This window comes from Phaenicophaeus curvirostris, chromosome 5 (assembly GCF_032191515.1).
Source record: "Phaenicophaeus curvirostris isolate KB17595 chromosome 5, BPBGC_Pcur_1.0, whole genome shotgun sequence".
NCBI classification, from domain to species: Eukaryota; Metazoa; Chordata; class Aves; order Cuculiformes; family Cuculidae; genus Phaenicophaeus; species Phaenicophaeus curvirostris.
The window spans coordinates 9361439-9380183 of NC_091396.1; the positions used below are offsets into that span (position 1 = coordinate 9361439).

The following is an 18745-nucleotide window of genomic DNA, read 5'->3' on the forward strand; positions in this document are numbered from 1 at the left end:
TGATGGCACCTGGCTCAGGTTTGATGGCATCGGGCTAACGTGGCAGGGGCTGCTCGGGGAAAGATGGCAAACCCGCAGCGTTCGGGGCTGCCTCTATTGTCTTATAAAGCCAGACCGGTCCTTTGGGGTTCCCGTGCGCATTCTCACACCGCCGCCTCCTCACCCGCGGCTCCAGCGAGCCGGGCGGCGCCCGTTCCCTCACGCTGCCCCTTTCCCCGCTGCGAACGCGACTGGCGCTCGCGGCTGCCGGGACGGGGCCGGCCCGCCCCCCGCGGCGGCCAGAGCGCGGCGGGAGCCTCCCGCGTCCTCCCGCCGAGCCCGGGGCGGGTCCGGGGCGGGGGGCGATGGGCGGCGGCGGGCGCCGCTAGGGCCGCCGCGGGGAGGCGGGCGGGGGCGGGCCGGGTCCCTCCCCGGGAGGATGAGGCGGAGGCCGCGGCGGCCGGGCGGGCCGCGCCGGGACAAGATGGCAGCGGCGGCGCCGAGCGGCTGAGCGGCGCTCCCGGACATGCCCGCGGCGGCGGCTCCGGCCCGGACGCCAGCGCGGCCCGACCCGTGAAGGTGAGCGGCGGCGGGACCCGCAACCCCCGACGACTTAACCCGGCTCCGGGCGAGGCCGCCGCCCGCGCGGGGCCGCGGGCCCGTCGCCGCCGCCCCTGGCGAGGGGACGGGGGTCCCGCGGGGGAGGCGGCTCCGCGCGGTGTCCCGCCGGCGGCCCCTCGGTGTCCCTCCCGGTAGCCCTTAGTGTGTCGTCTCCTCTCGGTGGTCCCACCGGTGTCCCCTCCCCGCGGCTCCCGGTGTATGCCCCGGTAGCCCCCCAGTGTCCCTTTCGGGGTGTCCCTTCGGCGTGTCCCGCCGGTAGCCCTTCGGTGTCCCTACCCCCTCCTCCGGTGTCCCGCCGGTAGCCCTTCGGTGTCCCTACCCCCTCCCCCGGTGTCCCCCCGGTAGCCCTTCGGTGTCCCCCGCCCTCCCCCGGTGTCCCCCCGGTAGCCCTTCGGTGCCTGTCTTCCCCCCACCCCCCCCCCCCCCGGGGTGTCCCCCCGGTAGCCCTTTGGTGTTCCCCCCCTCGGTTTGTGTGTTCCCCCCGCCCCGATCTACCCGCTGATGTCCCTTCGGTGTGTCAGCCCCCCGCTAGCCTTTCGGGGTGTCCCTTCGGTGTGTCCCCGTCCCCCCCCATGTCCCCTCCCGGTGTCCCTTGGGCGCGTCCCCTCGGTGCGTGTCCCCGGGGCGGCTCCCGGTGTCCCCCCGGCCCGCGGGGGGAGCGAGCGGCGCGGAGGGGCCGGGATAAATAAAAACAACTGGGGAGGAAGCTGACGCTCTCGGCTTTGGTCGGTTCCCAAGAACTCGCTCTGTAAACACACCGGGGTCACCGCCGGTGGCTCTAGCGGAGCGACTGCAGCGGGGATCGTGCTGCCGCTTCTCGATCCATCGCCGTATCGGCTAGAAAAGTGGCAGATGCGTTTGCGTGTGTTTAACGCGGTAGGAAATAGCGATTTATCTTTCCTCTTTAATTCTTACTTGGGTTAAGCTCTCGGTCGTCCATGCTGTGTGCTTACAGATCTATGTTTTTCGTTTGAGGCTGAGCTTTTGTTACCAACTGTTGCCTCTGACTTAAAATGTCAGTGCCAAAAGCTGCGCTGGTTTCCTTTTTTGTTAACTTGGTGGGTTGTTTTGAGACTCCCAGCCTTGCCTTGCCAGAAATTATGGGGCGCTCTGTTTCTGTGTCTTTCTGCTTGCGTATGAGCTTTGTTCATTTCAGTTACTTTAATATTTTTAAATCGTGGGAAAACGTATTATTGACATGAGACAATTGCCTTAAGTGAAGCTGCGGTTGCTGATAACAATACGTTTTTCTGTGATTATACATCCCCCCTTGTGTTACCTCCCATTACATCATTTGCAAACAGTTTATGCTTTCATCGATTTCACTCAAAGTAGAAAAGCTCGGCTGGGCTCAGAGGAACTTACTTTCTGACATAACAATAATTCCATAACATGGTTAATTTGCTAAAGGTTTCTATAAGCTAAGTCTAGAATACACACAGTAACTGTCTAATAAGCGCGGCAGCTAGCAAAGAGATTAATTAAGCATCTGGAAAATAGGTCAAGACTGTATTACTAAGTGGCATGGTGAGATCAAAATAAATAGAGCAAAGTGTTAACAAGGACTTACCGGGGGAAAACCGATACTGATATAACAGCGGTGGCTGCTTTATCTGTGCTGCTGCGAGCCATTTATGGTAGCGCATGGTGGGATGGTGTTTAGAATCACGTAAAACAGGAATTCGACTTTTCATTTACTGCGCTTGTTGCTGGGGACTTCTGTTGTAATGCGAGTTCTGCTGCTTGCTCAGGGTGTGGCGTCGGTTGTGCTTGTAAATAAATTTTTTCGTAGATACGTTTGCCTGGATGCTTGAATTTGGGTTGTGGTGATGGTGTGTGGTTCCATGGGTTTGAGGACACTTCGTAATCGGAGAGATTCCATCAGCTGGAACAAAGCTCCATTAAAAAATTGCTCGGGGACTTGCTCCTGACCTAGGGTCTCTGCTGGTGCCTGGGATTTTTCTTTGTTTGAGGTTTTTAGTGTTTGCATATTTACTCCCTCCTATCTTTCAAACAACTATCTACGGAAACAGGGAAATGAGAGCGGCTCCTGCATAACGAGATGCCAGAGACAAAGACAGGGTGTGGGGAGGAAGAGCGAGCTTTCGACTCATCGCACTGAAGTTGATGCAACTGCTAGAAATACTAGAATTTGTGTGTGACTTTTCTTGTCACGTGCTTCAATTTATAGCAATTCCTTCAAAATGAATGTTGTTCTGGAGGTGATGTTTTTCAAAAAGCATTTATCGCATTGATTGTGTGGGTTAAAAGGGATGGGAGGTTGCGCAGCACTTTTAGAGGCGGAGTGTTAGCTTACCAGCTCCTGGGCAGAACAGAATTAACTGTTGTTAATTCTTGTGAAAATCCCAACCTAAACATGTAGAATGTCAGGCGGTGCTTCTCCAAGCTTGTGTATTTAGGGATGTACCACACTGTACTGTTTTTAAGAGATTGCACTTTTCCTGGTTTTAGAATGTTTTTGTCTTCAATAGTGTAAATTCTCTTGTATTTTCCATTCTGCCAGTGTGCTGATTATAGCAACAAAGATCCTTTTGACAAGCGGTGCGTTTTGAAACAGGAATTTTGTAGTTGGCTCTTGTGTGTGTAGGGGGGGAGAAAAGCATTTGTAACGGGCGCAGCCACTGTCATTTGAGGCTGAACGTGTATTTCAGAGGAATGTTAAATACAGAAGAAGGAAGTTCTTTTAGTTGAGCTAAATTTTGGTATTGCAGTGTGAAGTATTGTGGCTTATGACTGCTGTGCACATACAGAATGGTGCCATAGGCAGTATTGCTTTCTGCACAGAACTTTGTGAAAAAAAAACAGAAAATACCAATGCTTTTTTTAGTTTAGTTTTTTTTTTATTAGAGAAGCCTTAGCTTCACTGAATATATAATTATTTCATTCCATATTCAGAAGCATTGCAGCTAAGGTAAACTGCTGCATCAGCTAACAGAAGTGTGAATCCAGTAGAGCAGGCCTGATAATCAACTGGTGATTCTCGATCCAGGGAAGAACAAACAGGGAAGTCTGATGTCCTTGTGGCGATACCGGTGCTACTCGGTTACACGTTCGCTGTTGAATCTTGTGAAATACTATCCACTTTTCATACTTTGAAAAGAAAGGTTATTTGTACCTTTTTGTGTTTTCTTCGATTCCCTGATGATATTACAGTGCAGTTACAGGAGAATTTTGGAAGTCTTGGCATAGGATTCATTTGATGAAGAAAACATCCTTAGCACATCTTCATTGGAACCGTAAAGCTCCTGTAGATGGATAACATAAATTCACAGCTGGTCACGTGCTTGTTTTCAGCTGGTCTTACTATTCAAGTTTGTTCCCTTTGGAAATGAGGATTGGTCTTGATGCTGAGGAACTTTTACTAAGTTAATGTCTCTGTTCCTAAGTCACCAAAATATTTTTCTTCAGATCTCTTGACTGAAAATCTGAGATGGAGTGGAAAATCATGTGTTACTTTTAATCCAGGTCCTGGAAGAGAAGCGCATTCTTTGGGTGAAGTATGAGATGGGTCTCTGGGTCTCTTAAGCTGTATTTCAGAACTCTTGGGTTCTGTGTGAAACCAAGCTGGAAATTGCCAAGGACAAGCACTGAGTGTTAGAGATGGTTGGTAAGTGTGCAGTGCACCTTAAATGATGATGTTAACTATGTGTCAAGCAACTTTCAGCAGCTACTGCTGTGAAATAAGTTAGCAACATGCTACCTTTTCTGACTTCCATGGGCAGTTTTCGACCTGACATAACCTATAAAGCATAAAGCCTGGAAAATCCTGTTACCTGTTCTTGGCTTTCCTCTCTAATGACCATTTTAATTTAGAACCTCTATCTCTTTTTCAGATTCCTAGAGAAATTTAAGCTGTTTCTCTTTGAGGTGCTAACGTTTCAGTGACAGATGAGCAGCAGAATGACATGTAACTATGAAGGTGGATTTTAGTCTGTGACTTTATTTGGTAGCATAGTATTTCCTACAGGGTAGGTCTTCTACCCCTCCCCCCTTATTCTCCAGTTGTTCTATTTCAATATAATGAATTTTGGGAAAGATGGCAAGAATTGGTGTGATTCTTGTTTTTGAATGCAGTTTGAGGATAATCTTTGTACAGTTTTGTAGTATTTTTTTCACATTGTCACTATTTTCCATATAGTGTCTCAATAGTCCACTTCAATTTTGAGAATGAGTAGTTTTCTGACAAAATGGGCTTAACCTCTAGCTTAGCAGTTTTGCTTGAAAATGGAAAAAGTGCCACATAACTGGAGTGTTTTTTAAGCAAGTCAATTCAAGTAGTTCTGTTTTTTTGTTTTGTTTTTTTTTTTTTCTCTCAATTTGATGACTTGGTGTCAGTTTAATTTCAAAATATCTCTTCCTGTGTTATTAACTGTACATATTTAATGGTCTCAGCATTATGTAAACTTTTCATACAGTCTTTTTCATCTTGTTTTCAGGAAAGATTAGAAAACATTCCTTTTTGGAAGTGTGGCTTTTTCTTCAGCTCTGTTATGCCCTACAGTATTTGGGTGTAACAGGTTGAAGCCTAGAAAAATGTAAAGGTTGAGCTCCAAAGACGAACCAATATTTTCATATATTTTTAGTATAATCCAAGCTGCAACAAGTATCTGTGTGTTGAAGTAATTGGATTCTTTTGTACAGGGGATTATTATTGCATGTTACAAGTGAAACTGCTATTAAAACTCCCTCTTTTTAAAATCAGTAATCTTAAACTCATGTGACTGTTTCCATTCTTGCTGAAATAATTTAATAGTTATGGAAAACTATTTTAGTCCTTTTTTTTAAAGCATATTACAAAATAAATATGTTTAATGCTTTACGTCTAAAAAGTCAGCAATGATCAAATGGAAATCCCCTCATATTTGTATAAACGTTACTTGTTGAATATGTGTGGCACCACAGTAACGACTGATTCAGAATAAGTGGTGGAAAATTTAGGGACCGGAAAGCTCAGGTCCTAGTATCTGTGCAAAGTCCCGTTAACATCGTTGTCAAAAGAGGAGCATGTGGTTGCACGTTGGAGATGCTCACAGGCACTTGCCGTGACTGTTGGAAAAAGCTGTAACCCACTGACTCGAGCATTTCTTGCCCTTTTCTGTCCTGAAGGCTGTTGTCACTGCTTGTCCTACGGGTGGTTTTATGTGACCAGGACTTTTAAATTCTAAGACATGAGACTGGTGAGAATTTAAATTGCTGGATGAGACAAGATTTTTATTACCAAGGTAAAGCTTGGCTGTTGCCTTGCCTTTGAGGCTAGTGGTGTCCAGTACCTGAGACAACTTGCTTTGGGTTATCGTAGGAATTTCACTTTAGTTTTACTTGACTCTAGGGTAGAAGGCAGTGGGTCTCCTCACCTTATCTTGAAGTGTGATAATGGGTGATAGCAAACCTGATCCCTGAGCAGGAAAACTGAGGGTTAAAGAAACTTCAGCTAGCACTGAGGTAACTGGTGGAGCTGTGTTTTGTGTGGGGCTTAAGTGCCTTCATCGTGAAGGTGTTTGCTGCTTTTATTTGTGTGACCGAGTCCCTCCAGACCGGCTCCTCAGGGTTTTTGGATGTGAACTGACTTCTGAAGTTTCCCCAGTCCCACTTGTATTGGCTGAAGCAAGTGCCTGCCTGCAGCAAGGCACTAGCATAGGCTGAAGATCTGAAGGAAACGTGAATGCAACAGCACAGACAGAAAAGCAGCTGTAATGCTAATAATTGATACAAAGTTTATTGTAAGGGAAGCAAAGAAACTGTTGGGGTTTGTTTTGTTTTTTTTTTTTTTTTACTGGGGATTTAAGTTTGTTCTGGACGGTAGGAGTAAGCAAAATCATCTATATGCACAGTTTTATCTGAAACCTTAGTAATTTACTCACTTTTTCATATGTAGATAAGAAAATACATTTTTCCTCTTGTGTTTCCACAGTGTTTGTTGTTTACTACTTTGTTTTGGTCCCTTGTTAGTGTTTACAAAAAATGTATTAATTTTTGCCTTGTTCCACTAGTTTGAGTAAAATGTACTATTTTTTTCTCTTTTCCATATGGTGCAGGCTTTGCCTGTGTCAGTACACAATTGGTGGAACTTGCACGACTTCCAGAAGGCTTTTTATTTGTTTCTTATATCTTTCTGCCTTTTTGACTGAAAAGCTGTTAATGTGCATCTTTGCCTTGTAAACCTCTTCCTTCCTGTGTTTTCCTAGAAACTTAGGTCATCTGCTACTTCCTACGCCTTTCCTTTCAATTATTCCGTGTTTTCTATTTTTTAAATGATTAGAATTACTTGTTTATCTGAAATCTGCCTGTTCTAGCTGGCAAGTTTTTTCCACAGCTTATTTTTGAAGATTTAAGCTGTTCATAGGGATAGAGGAGGTCCTCACAAGATCTTTATTTTTCATCTCTAGAATCTGTTTAATATGGGAATTTTGGTGTTTGGGATCTTACTTGGGAAGCCTTTTGGAAGGAACAGGCTGTGTTCTGAAGAGAAGGAAAAAGTTCTTTGTCTCTCCTTTCCTTATCTGTTAATATAAATATATTTCATGATTCAGGAAATTAATTGGTATTCAGCCTAATAAGAATGGCTTGCTTTCATGAGGTTCCAAAGAGTTTTTTAATACCTTTTCTTTATGGCTTTTGAAATGCTGCCATGGGCAAACGTCCTCCTTTGCCTGCGTAAACTCTGAGCCTTGCAAGAGGACCTTGTGGGAGTTTTTCTCAAGAAATATTTTGGGAGCTCTTTGTGACAAGTGCTCTTTAAGACTACATGTGTTTTTAAAACTTGGTTGAAGAAATATCTAAACCTTATTTTAAAGATTGAAACAGGAGTGAATGCTAAAAGTTCATTTATTCTACAGATTATTAAATACAGAAGGGACCACAACAGAGGAAAAACTGACATACATCTGTATGTATTATGCTGTAGCTATCTGGGTCATATGCTGCATGTGATGTTGCCTTTCTTTCCTTTTGCTCGTCTTTCTGTATAGTTAAATCAATAAGTTCCTTTGTGTAGAGGAAAGGGAGAAATTTCTTGCACTGGTGGCTTTGGGAAACATTATAAAATGGGTTTTTACAGTTATCAATACATTAGGAGGCCAGAGGTTGAGCCTTCTTGAGAGAATATTCATTTTTAACGCACTGGTTTTTTTTTTTTCCCTGTAGGAAAGGCCACTTCCCCCTTGCCTTTAGAAATCTGAAAGAAGTGGTAAACACCTATTTTTCTCTCTGTTAATTCTTTATTTTTTTTACATATCCCATGTCTAATTTATACAGCTGTTTTCGGTAAGCAGTTAATCCTATCTTTGTGGTGGTTTTGCTTACAATGAAAGAAAAATATGCATTATATAAAAGCGAAATACTAGAACCACAGTTTTAAGGAATTTGTATTCTGGAAAAGAAATAAAATAGGACTTTGAGGAGTTTTCATTCTGTGTGTGTATATAGTAGACAAACCTCTCAAACCTTACTGTGATGTGCACGTGCGTGTATGTATATCTATACACACATATATGTTTGTGTGTATATATACTTCACAAAGTATATGTTTGAATGTTGTTATTGAGTGGAGCTGAAGTGACTGACCTGAAAACTGTAGCAGAAAAAGACACAAGAGAAGTGTGTTGGGTTTGATATCTTGATTCTTTTACAGTTAAGTCAGATTTAAACCAAAAAGGCTAAGGTTTTTATTTACTGTAGCATTTTTGTTGCAGAGGGAATTTGAATGTGATCTGGGTATTCTGTCTTGGCAACTCAGTGACTGCTTGACTACGTTGGTTCTATTGGAAGAGTGATTGTGGGGTTTTTTCATATATTTAGGGATAGTTTCAACTCAAGTGTTACTTACTGCTGGTTAATTCTCAGTGTGTAGGGAACAGTTTCGTACATCTTCTGAACAGTACATACGCTGCTTTTGGTACTGTAGACCCTGATTTGCAAATTGTACTATCATGTCAGGGTTGGTGAGCTCAACAGGTTATTCGTGTATGCGCTGTTGCAAACCTAATTTGCAAGTCATGTGGGGAGAACAGTAATTTCGCATTGCTTTTCTGGTGCATGCTTTTTCCGGCTGAAAATATTTTGTAGTAAGATGGTGAAAGACTGTTTTGGATGAACATCCTTTATTTTGAGTAATTTAGAGGACTTGATGAGGAATTGGTGTTATGCAAATAGGACCCCTTCATGGTCAGGCAGATGCTCTGGCATAGCAGTCATTCTGTGAAGGTGAGGCAGTGATAAGTAAAATAGCCATCTAGATTTATATTCTTACAGGAGCTGCATTTGGTATTGTCTAGAGCTCTTCTAGAATGAGACTTGTGATAAATATATTTCTTTGTTGAGTTGATCCGCTTCTAATTCCAACAAAAGCCCCGCAACTATGAATTCAAAGTGAAGCAATGGAATCAAAATAAAATAGCTGGAAATAAGAAGGAAAAATGGCATGCATATTTGTTTGGGATTTTTTATTTATTTATTTTTTAAGGAAAAGCGGTGTTTGGACAGCTAGGTGACCAACAGGCAGTGTGATCTAAACTCTCCTATCAAATTTTATTCCTACTTTAGGAAGGTGACAAAATCTTTTGGAAGTACTTGCAGCAATGGAAAAAGCATGGTGTTATGTCCCACCTCTCTGCTCACCTTGATCCCTCTTACTGGGCTGAAGAGCGACAGACAGCAGCAGTAGTTTGAATACATCCTTTGGTGCTGTACTGTCATACAGACCCTGAAGGCATGGATTCTAAACACTCTTGGGGACTTTATTTTCGGTGTGCTTGCTGCTTTCAAGGTAAAAAAGAGTTTTGTAAAAGAAAAGATTAGCTGGTGAAGCCCCAGCTGGTTGAAATGCACCATTTGTGTTGGTGGTGGCATATTCTATTTGGGAAGTGTGCTGTCTTTTGAGACTGGTCACCTATACTGCACTGCTTCTGCCTTCTTTTCAGTTCCATAACAGCTTCTGGCCCTGCAGAAAAAGAAATGCTTTAAGTATTGTTTGATTTGTCTTTTCAACTAGGATTGCAGTCATACTGGCATCACAAGATTTAGCTTCTGGTATTTATTGGATATATGAATACAGTGATTGTATTATTCAGTGCTGCTACTGGTGCAAATGGCAGTGTTAAGTCATAGGAGTTCACTCTAATATTTTGTGTAAAATATGTTTGTGTTCAGTGTATGGTGTTAGTTTTTTTTCCAAGTGTTGAAACAATGGTGCAATTGAGACTAGTTTGCATCACACTTAAATGGACTTGTTTTCATTTCTGATGCCAATACAACATTGGTAGTGCATGATTTAAAAAAAATAAAAAATCTCAAATGTTGCACAAATCTGAAGTCAGCCATCTAACTTTTTTCTTGGACAGGTAGTAACTGCATTTTACAAATTCAAAATTGGATCATTTTACTGTTTGTTTCTCACTAAGAGTGTCCCGAAGCTTGGAATCGGCCGCTGGCCTTCTTGTCTCCACCTTCGCCGCTGATCTGTGTGGGGCTGAGTTTTTTTGTCAGGCAGAGGCCACCCTTAACTCAGCTTAATGTTGTTGGTATACGATGTGCCAAAATTCCCGAGCTCTGAAATATCTTATGTGTTTTAATCAAAGAATGTAATAATAGCTTTTCTCATTAAACTTCTGTGTCTCTAGTTGCTGCCTCTGGAACTGGGTGTGAGCTGCCATCAGACTGTCTCTGCGCCAGTGCTGCTCTCCTCTATGGAGGAGCGTGTGTACCTCTGCAGTTCATGTCCAATATTGCCTCTGTGGCTGTGCAAGAAAACAATTCATATGGCATGTGTTACTGAATGCCTCAATGCTTTCTCCTTTGGTCTTCTCCCTCCCTTCCGTGGGTCAGAGATCTGTTCGCTGAGCTGGTTTTGAGGTGGTTGGGGGGTGGGATTCCCTGGGCTTTTATCTCTTGACGCTTTGCACTGTCTGTGGATATGTTTTTCTGTATAAATTGCGAGAAACCTCAATTACTAGTGTTTTGTTTTGAATTGTACAGCTGGCGTAAGGGAATTCCTCAGGGTGAACAGTTCACGAGTATGGAAGCACTCGCATCAGTACAGCTTGTTCTGCTACGTATCCAAAATAAACAATAACATAGAGGTGCTGCTACTACCAGTAATAAGGCTTCTTCTGAGGGGAAAGAGAGGGCAATACCTTGAAAAGTTGGGCAGCACCTGATATAAAAAGAACTTTTTTTTTTTCTTTCATGTGGGAAAAATGACAGTATCCTTATGGTGTTTCCAAAGTGATACATAAATAAAACACTTTATAAGTGCTGTTGCTCAAATAGTGCATTTGCTGGAAGTGGCTGAGCTTTTAGAATGTCTCCCTTGATGCCCAGCTGCTCTGCGAGAAATGTGCAAGTGCATTGGAACTGGTTCTTACTGTTGGAGGCTTGAAAGAAGTTGGAAAACGAGTTTTCTTGAGTTAAATTGTAACTATGATATTGGTGGCTGCCACTGGCTAGGCTTTGCCTGCCTGGGATTTTACTGCAATACAACAGCAGCAATGTACTGATTGTACTTCTTGGGACATTTAAAAGGGGCTGTTTCTTTTGCAGAAGAACTAAGGGTGTAGTGTGGCTGTTTCTTGTCCACTCTTTTACACTGCTCTTACTAACTAGTTACTCAGCTATACTCCCTCCTCACCCCCGCCTTTACTCTGTCATGAGGAAATGTCAGTTTATAGTTAATTATTAATGGTGGTCAGGCCTGGAACAACCTGTGCTTCTTGAGGTTGTTAGTGTGCCAAATTAGTCATGTTTATGGATTTGTCTAGAACCATTTGAGAAGGCTGGAGACATAATTTTAAGTTTGTTATGGTGTTCTTTATTAATCAAGTGAGCCTTACCAAGATGTTACCAGAGGTGCTCTGTTTGACTAAAGCAGCCTCTGTGTGGTTCTGTGTTCAGTTTCTGTAGAGAAGCAGCTTGGCTGGGGTGGGGGGAATTGTGAAGCACCTCAGTTTATTGCCATTACTTTGAAAACAGGTGTATTTAAATAAAAGACTAAATTCATTGTTTAGTCAGAATGTGTTCACTTCATTACTTGTTCTTACTTTCTTCAGAAGCACAGAATTCAGACTTAACTCTGACCAAAATTGTACGCTTGGTGTAATTTTTAAACCAAGTGCAGAATTCCCAGTTCTCTCTGCTTCAAACTTAGAGCCAAGGCAACTCATTTCCTTTAAAGGGACCCTATCTAGAAGTAATGATAGTTGGTTGGTGTCTAGAGACAGGCTTTCTTTTCCACATCCACTGCAGTATTCAGTAGCAACACCTGACAGGTGAGGTGGGATGCAGCAACCTTGGTATTGGAGCAAAGCAAATTGGAGAACTCCAGAGCCACCTTCAGCTTGTGTCTGCCACTGGCTGGGGAGTGATCACTGTGCTGGAGTGAAGATATGGTGGTCATCTTGCACATGGGGAAGGAGAAGAGGGAGTTAATGTGTGCAGGGGAGACTGGGCAGACATCTGAGACTCAAACCGAAAAGCAAATCCGGAGCTCCTCTAGCAGCTGAGGGTTGCCTGCATACATCACCTGTAGATTGGGTTTTTCAGTATATTTTATGTGGTTTTGTTTACTCTGCTTTGGTTTGCATCCTGGAGTGGGTTTGTAGTGCACACATCTGGTTTTAATTTTGAATGAAATTTAACTGGAAGATGTGCATCAGCTCCTCATTAATGTTAAGTCTTAAGTACCCTCCCCAAAATGAACACAGAATCAATGTTTTCTTTCCCTTAGTACTAGCTGCTTTGCTCTACCCATCCCTTTTTCATTGTGCTGCTGGACTTGTTAACATAGATATAAACTGAAGCTTGTCAGACTGTATGAAGAAGCAGGAATGGTCTTGATAAGAAGCGTGCAGAAAGATGTATGAACTCAGTGAAGTGATTTCTGACAAGGCAGGGAAAAGAAAGATCCACTCTGGTAGGGGAAAATGTGCAGTATGTTATTTACTTTAACCAAAAGATCTGGGGAAAAAGGTAAACCAACCAACCAATTGGGAAAAAAAACCCCAAACACCAAAACCCCATCCCAGGCAAACCTGGAACACAGTAACTCTTTTCCATTTTCCGGAGTAGCTATCCATAGGATTATATTGTATCCTGAATCTCCCTAAATAGTAAAGAAACCAAAACAAGACTCCAAACTCCACCTTTCACCAACCACAAAAAACCCCAAACCAACAAAAAAACCCTCCACAACATGGCAGTGCTGTTACAGTAGAGATGATCATGGTGTTTTCCCTTTCTCTTTAAGGCTTGTGCAGCTCTGGTGTCTGGGCGTGGGCCTGGGTAGTCAGCTGGGCAGGGGGAAAAATCAGTTCTATTGTTAAACTTGGCTTTTTAACACATGGACCTCAAGCAGCTGGCTCTGTTGGATAATTACATGCTGTACTAGTGTATTTTGTTGCATAAATGTTAACATATATAATGTAAGAGTGCTTTGGTCTGAAATGCCTTCTGAGCACTGTGGATGTGTGCGTGGCAGAGGTCTTCAAGCAGTCTTAGGTGTAGGATGGTGCTGGATTTTTATGACATCTGTTTCATAAGACCTATATAAGTGTTTTATTAATTGCTTACATGAAGATACTGTAGCTTCTCCAAACCAGATTGCATCTGGAAGTACATGTTTAAAGAAAGACAAGCAAAATAATGGGGTAAGGGAGAAATGTTTAGGGAAAGGTAAGAAATTAGATGCTCGTACAAGAACTCAAGATAATTTTTACTCTTGTGCAGTAAAATTTGCCTTTTTTTTTAGTTCTATCTCTCATGATTGCGTTGAAAGTTGTTCTTCCAGCATGTCATCTGTCTTTAGTTCTTTTTTTTTATCTTGGAGTTGCTAAAAGTGTTTACTTAATAACTCAATAAACAATTCTTATCTGAGAACAGAGCTGTTAGTGTGGTTGGAATTCAGGGTCATGGATTTAAGCTCATAAGAAATGATGAAAGCCTAGTTTCTGTTATCCAACTGAAACTAACGTTAAAGAGGAAGCTGGGACTATGTGCATCTAGTTCTAGTTTGAATAGCAGGAGCTGTAGAAAACGACTAAGTTTTCAAGTGCTCGTGGTCCTGACAGGCTCAGATAAGGATTTGGGTGGTCCTCTGGCCATGCTAGAGGATTATGCTCCCCCTGCACTGGGTTGTTGTCCTGTTTTCAGAAAACCTTAATTGCAGTGTAGGTTTATTGCTGCTTTTTCAAAATTATCATCTTAATTTCGTGCTGTCAGTTTTGATGATATGCTTACATGGGCAAATACATTTTCGAGAAGTTAAACCAAGCAAGAAGTTTGCTGTTTCATTATAGCATAACTGGAGTGAGTGGGCCCACTGGGGCTGCTGCAGCTTGGTGGACCTCTTGCCTGTAAGTCAGGCATCCAGGCTCCTTCCTGGCAGGCAGCACAGCTCTGGCTGCTTGTAGGAGACCTGTTCTTGCAAGAAGGGCAGACAGCTGGGCCTCAGCTGTGCAGGTGCCACCAGAAGCTCCAGGTAGGCTTGGATGTGTACGTGCTCCAGGGTGGTCATTGTGGGTTGAATTTGGAGATCTGAGTAATGTAATCAGTATAAGTGATTTATTTAAATATAATTATTAGAGTAGGGGGGGTAGGTGCCCTAGTCATGATTGTGCTTTGCACCACACACTTTGTAACGGGCTCTGTTCTTTATAAGAGGATTCAGGAACTTGGAGAAATTTTGCCTGTGTTCTGAAGTTGGGAGTTAGTCTTGAATCCTTGTTGTGAAGTAGGAGGCCAGGGCAATCCCATTGTTTTTAGTGGTGGTGAGATAGCCTGACTGCGAGTGATCACCAGCTTTCTACATTGTCTGGCTCTGTCTGGGCAAACACCTTTGGAAGGGAGAGGGCTTGGAAGTTGTCTTCTATTGCTGAGGCAAAAGCCATTACAGGATACTAAAGTGAGGTGATGTTATGATTATTTTAATAGCTCTTAAGATGTTTAAATGCTAATTTCCTTAAGTCAAATCACAGCTTCAGAATAATTATGCCATACATTTGGTTACTTTTCATTTGATCAGAGCCATTCCAATGTCTGGCTCAAGTTTTATGTGATTCATCTGCAATTTAAATATCTATTGCCACAATTTTCATGCGCGTGGTATGAAAAAGTGATTTAATTGAAGTATTATTGGTATTGAATCCCTGTCTGGGAGCTGATCGGGCTGTTATAAGCCATGACTTCCCTGTAGCCTTTTAGTTGTTTACACTGGGGTCCATTCAGTGTCTTTTTCTTGGCATTTAGCGTTATATGTTATAAGATCAGTGCTGGTGTTTGATGGGTCTGGAAGGTGACACAGCAGGGTCAGTGCTGAGATGAGAGCTGGAAGGTACGGCGTCCAAGAGAGGCAGGATCTCTGCATGTTCTTCATTGTAGGTGTGGGCCAGGTACCTCTGCTGTTGTCCTCCCGTGGACACTCTGCTGGCACACTTTGCTTCATGTCTAGGAAAGGAAGTGTGGAGCATGACCTTGGACCATCTTGTGGCTCTGCTTTCCGAAGAGCTGTTGTCCTGAGTCAGGGAGGATTTTGTGAGGCAGTGGGACTAATCCTGTACCATCACGCAAGCTATGCAGAATGGGCCTGCTGTGCCTGGGGACTTCCTGGGCTGGGAAACAGCTTGCCCTTGTACAAAACTGTTCTTCGTTACTGGTTTCTGAGGTGTGAGTGCCCTTTTTGAGTGGTGGTACATGCGCAGCTTTTGAAAAAATGTGTTGCCCTTGAGAAAGGTGGAGTAAGTCAGGTTGAAATTCTGATCTCAGCCTTGCTGGAATTAATGAGTTGAAGTTGTCCACAGTGTATTAGTCTAACTTTCATTTCTCCCTTAGCAAGGAAGTAGTTGTGTTGACAGAAAAAAATATTAAAAAATATAAAAAAATATAAAGAAAAATAAGTTCTTTTTATTCCCTTCACATTCACTTGAAAATAAATTTTCTGTGAGAAGTCTGCCCTTTTAAGATCTCTACCTACAATTATCAGCCCGGTTTTCAGAAATGATCTTGATCAGGGACATATTTTGTAGGTGTGTAGAACATTGCACTTAGTTAATTTAACAGGTTACTTTAGAATGCAGGCTTTGTATGGCCCAACTCATGAAATTGGGGTATCCGAAAGTGTGAGGGTAATATTTAGTTTCCAAACCTGAAATGAAGGGTGAAAAGCATTGATTTCTCTCTACCCCACAACTGTCTCTGATATATGCTGTCCTATTGCAGAAGTTTGCGTAACTTCAGGAAAGCACCTGCCTTTTGTGAATGGATTAGGTTACTGTGCATCTAAACTTACCTGGGAAGTTGCAGTTGTTTATGTGAACGTACACATCTCTAAGGTATTTTGGGTGCCATTGCACAGCTCAATCTCTTCCACTTTAATCACAGTGAAATTTTCAAGCTTTAATAGTTCTCATTTGTCCATTAGTTCTCAGAAGCACAAAGGTGCTTATGATAAGTAGGTCGGATACTTCGTGTAACAGGTACCATTAGCTCACAATTAAGAATTTTCTAAGTAATTTTACATCATCGTTGATAAATATTTGACTTGGTTATTTAACTTATGTTACTGAACATTATGGTACATCTATATGTAGAAATGCTGGAAGCTTTGAAATGAAAGCTGAGTTTTTAATAGCACGAACGTAGTTCCCTGAATTGAAAGAGTATGATGACGAGTGGCCTGCAGCAGGCTATCTCATTCTTGCCCCATGCAACCAGCAAAATCACTTGCCACTTTGACCTGCAGCTGCCACAGTCCTTGTGTGCTGAAGTGTGTGGGCTGGTAAGATGTGAGGACTTTGTGACTGGCCAGAAGGAACTAGAGATGAAATAACTTTAGGCTAGCTTGTTTAGAAAATGTACTTGTGTCCTGATCTTTCTTTAGAAGGAGAAGCTGCTGTGAAGCTTCAAAATGTGAATGCAGGTTTCTCATTTGCTTTGTCTTTTTTTCTTCCTCTGTAGGTATGGCCTCACAAGTCTTGGTCTACCCACCATATGTTTATCAAACCCAGTCAAGTGCCTTTAGTAGTGTGAAGAAACTCAAACTAGAACCAAGCAGTTGTGTGTACCACGAAAGAACCTACTCGCAAATCTATGTGAATGGTAAAAACTTTGGAATTTCTCCCCACAGGGTTAGTACTTTCTTTCAGACAAAAAATCCATTTGACAGATCTCGAGGACAGAACTTTTTGTTGCAGTCAAATGCTGTTGCTTTAAAAAATATTGCAGGTGCTACGAAAGCGTTAGCAGCGCGGGCGCAGCAAGTTCAGTTAGAGGCACCTCTGACTGGGACGCAAGGAAGCCATTCAGATATCCTGGAAGGACCCCAGCGATGTGGATTGAAGCGTAAGAGTGAAGAGCTAGATAATCAAAACAGCACGATGCAGATTGTTGATGAGCTATCCATTCTGCCTGCAATGTTGCAAACCAATGTAGGAAACCCAGTGACGGTTGTGACAACGGCTGCAACTTCAAAACCAAATGGTACAGGCGGTGATGGAGATTACCAGTTAGTACAGCATGAGGTTTTGTGCTCCGTGAAAAACAGTTACGAGGTTCTTGATTTCCTTGGGCGAGGGACCTTTGGACAAGTGGTGAAGTGCTGGAAAAGGGGGACAAATGAGATTGTGGCAATCAAAATCTTGAAGAATCATCCTTCGTATGCACGCCAAGGGCAAATAGAAGTTAGCATATTAGCAAGACTGAGTACTGAAAATGCTGATGAATTTAACTTTGTGAGAGCCTACGAATGCTTTCAGCATCGTAACCATACTTGTCTGGTTTTCGAGATGTTGGAACAGAATTTATATGACTTCCTGAAACAAAATAAATTCAGCCCTCTTCAACTGAAAGTAATACGGCCTATTCTGCAACAGGTGGCCACTGCACTGAAAAAACTAAAAAGTCTGGGTTTAATCCATGCTGACCTCAAACCAGAGAACATTATGTTGGTGGATCCTGTTCGGCAGCCTTACCGGGTTAAAGTAATAGACTTTGGGTCTGCCAGCCATGTATCAAAGACTATTTGTTCAACATACTTACAATCTCGGTATTACAGGTAGGTGTCTCTTACTTTGTTTTGAACTTTCGATAGATTGAGATTTTAGCATTTCTTAATGTTTTAAAAAGAATAAATTGGAAAACATAAGTACCATCTAAGAATGATGGTCCTACTAAGATTAATTTAAATTGTGTATACTTGCTTTGAATGTTTTTATAATGTTGGGTTTTTTTTCTTTTGGAAGTACATTTCATATTGCACTCTGAAGTCATCACTTGCTGTTACTTTGAGATCTCTGATAAGACTTTTTAAAAAGAAAATAGAAAGAAAAGATTAGCTTTCAATTTCTTGATTAGGATGCCTTTCCTGCCTTCCTAACATGATGTTTTTTTCTGTAAGCAGCTGGACGATGTACTAGAAGTGTAGTACTTTTATATCCTCTTGCCAAAGATTATGTAATTGCCTCTGTGTTTCTCCAGCACTTGTAAATATTTTGCCTAGTTCTTATAAACTCCATGCTGATTGAATGTCTTCAGCAGCAGCGGACTTCAGTGAACTTAGAGAGTTACTGATAGGATACTTAAATGTTTAAGGTGCTACTATGCGGGCATTTGAAGTGATTTTGGTACATGATTGCATTCTACATTGGCCTCAAAATGGATGTTTATTTAGGTATTTTTTTGTGTTTCAGTCCTTTATTCATATAGCTATCCAATCTGTGTGACATTTAAAAGCTATTAATACTTAGCATTTGAGGTTGTTTTGTTTTCTTTCTAAGCTCAACTTGTCTTGATTGAAGACCTTTTTCAGTTCTGCTTTGCATAGTGTGTCGTGTGTATTGCCTGCCTGCCAATTCAGTAAAAAGGTGTTAAACTAGGACAATGAGGAATTTGAAGAAAACTTTAAATATTTTACCACTATTTATGTTGGAAGTGAAAACTCGCGCAGTGGAGTTCTAAGCTTGATGAAATTACTGGCTGGAGTTCATGCCAGAAGAAATCTAACTATTTTTGACTGTAGCTTGTAAACAAGAACACTCATAATGTATTCTAATTCACCACCTGCATTTCTCTATTACTTAATTACAAACTGCAGCAAAGGGTTTAAAAACTACACAAAGTTCATCAACTGAAAACTAAATTG

The 18745-nt window shown here is 42.3% G+C and overlaps 1 protein-coding gene across 2 annotated transcripts in view; it reads left to right on the forward strand.

Moving 5' to 3' along the window:
• Positions 1-392: 392 nt before the first annotated feature.
• HIPK3 (homeodomain interacting protein kinase 3) overlaps positions 393-18745 on the forward strand; it is a 75939-nt gene continuing 57586 nt past the window's right edge. The window contains exons 1-2 of one of the 2 annotated variants that reach the window (XM_069857505.1): positions 393-558; positions 16564-17659. In XM_069857505.1, the coding sequence (XP_069713606.1) occupies positions 16566-17659 (1094 nt within the window). In that variant the 5' untranslated portion in view covers positions 393-558; positions 16564-16565. Of the gene's footprint in view, positions 559-1335; positions 1477-16563; positions 17660-18745 lie in introns of those variants that run through there. The other variant, XM_069857506.1, reaches the window with a different exon arrangement.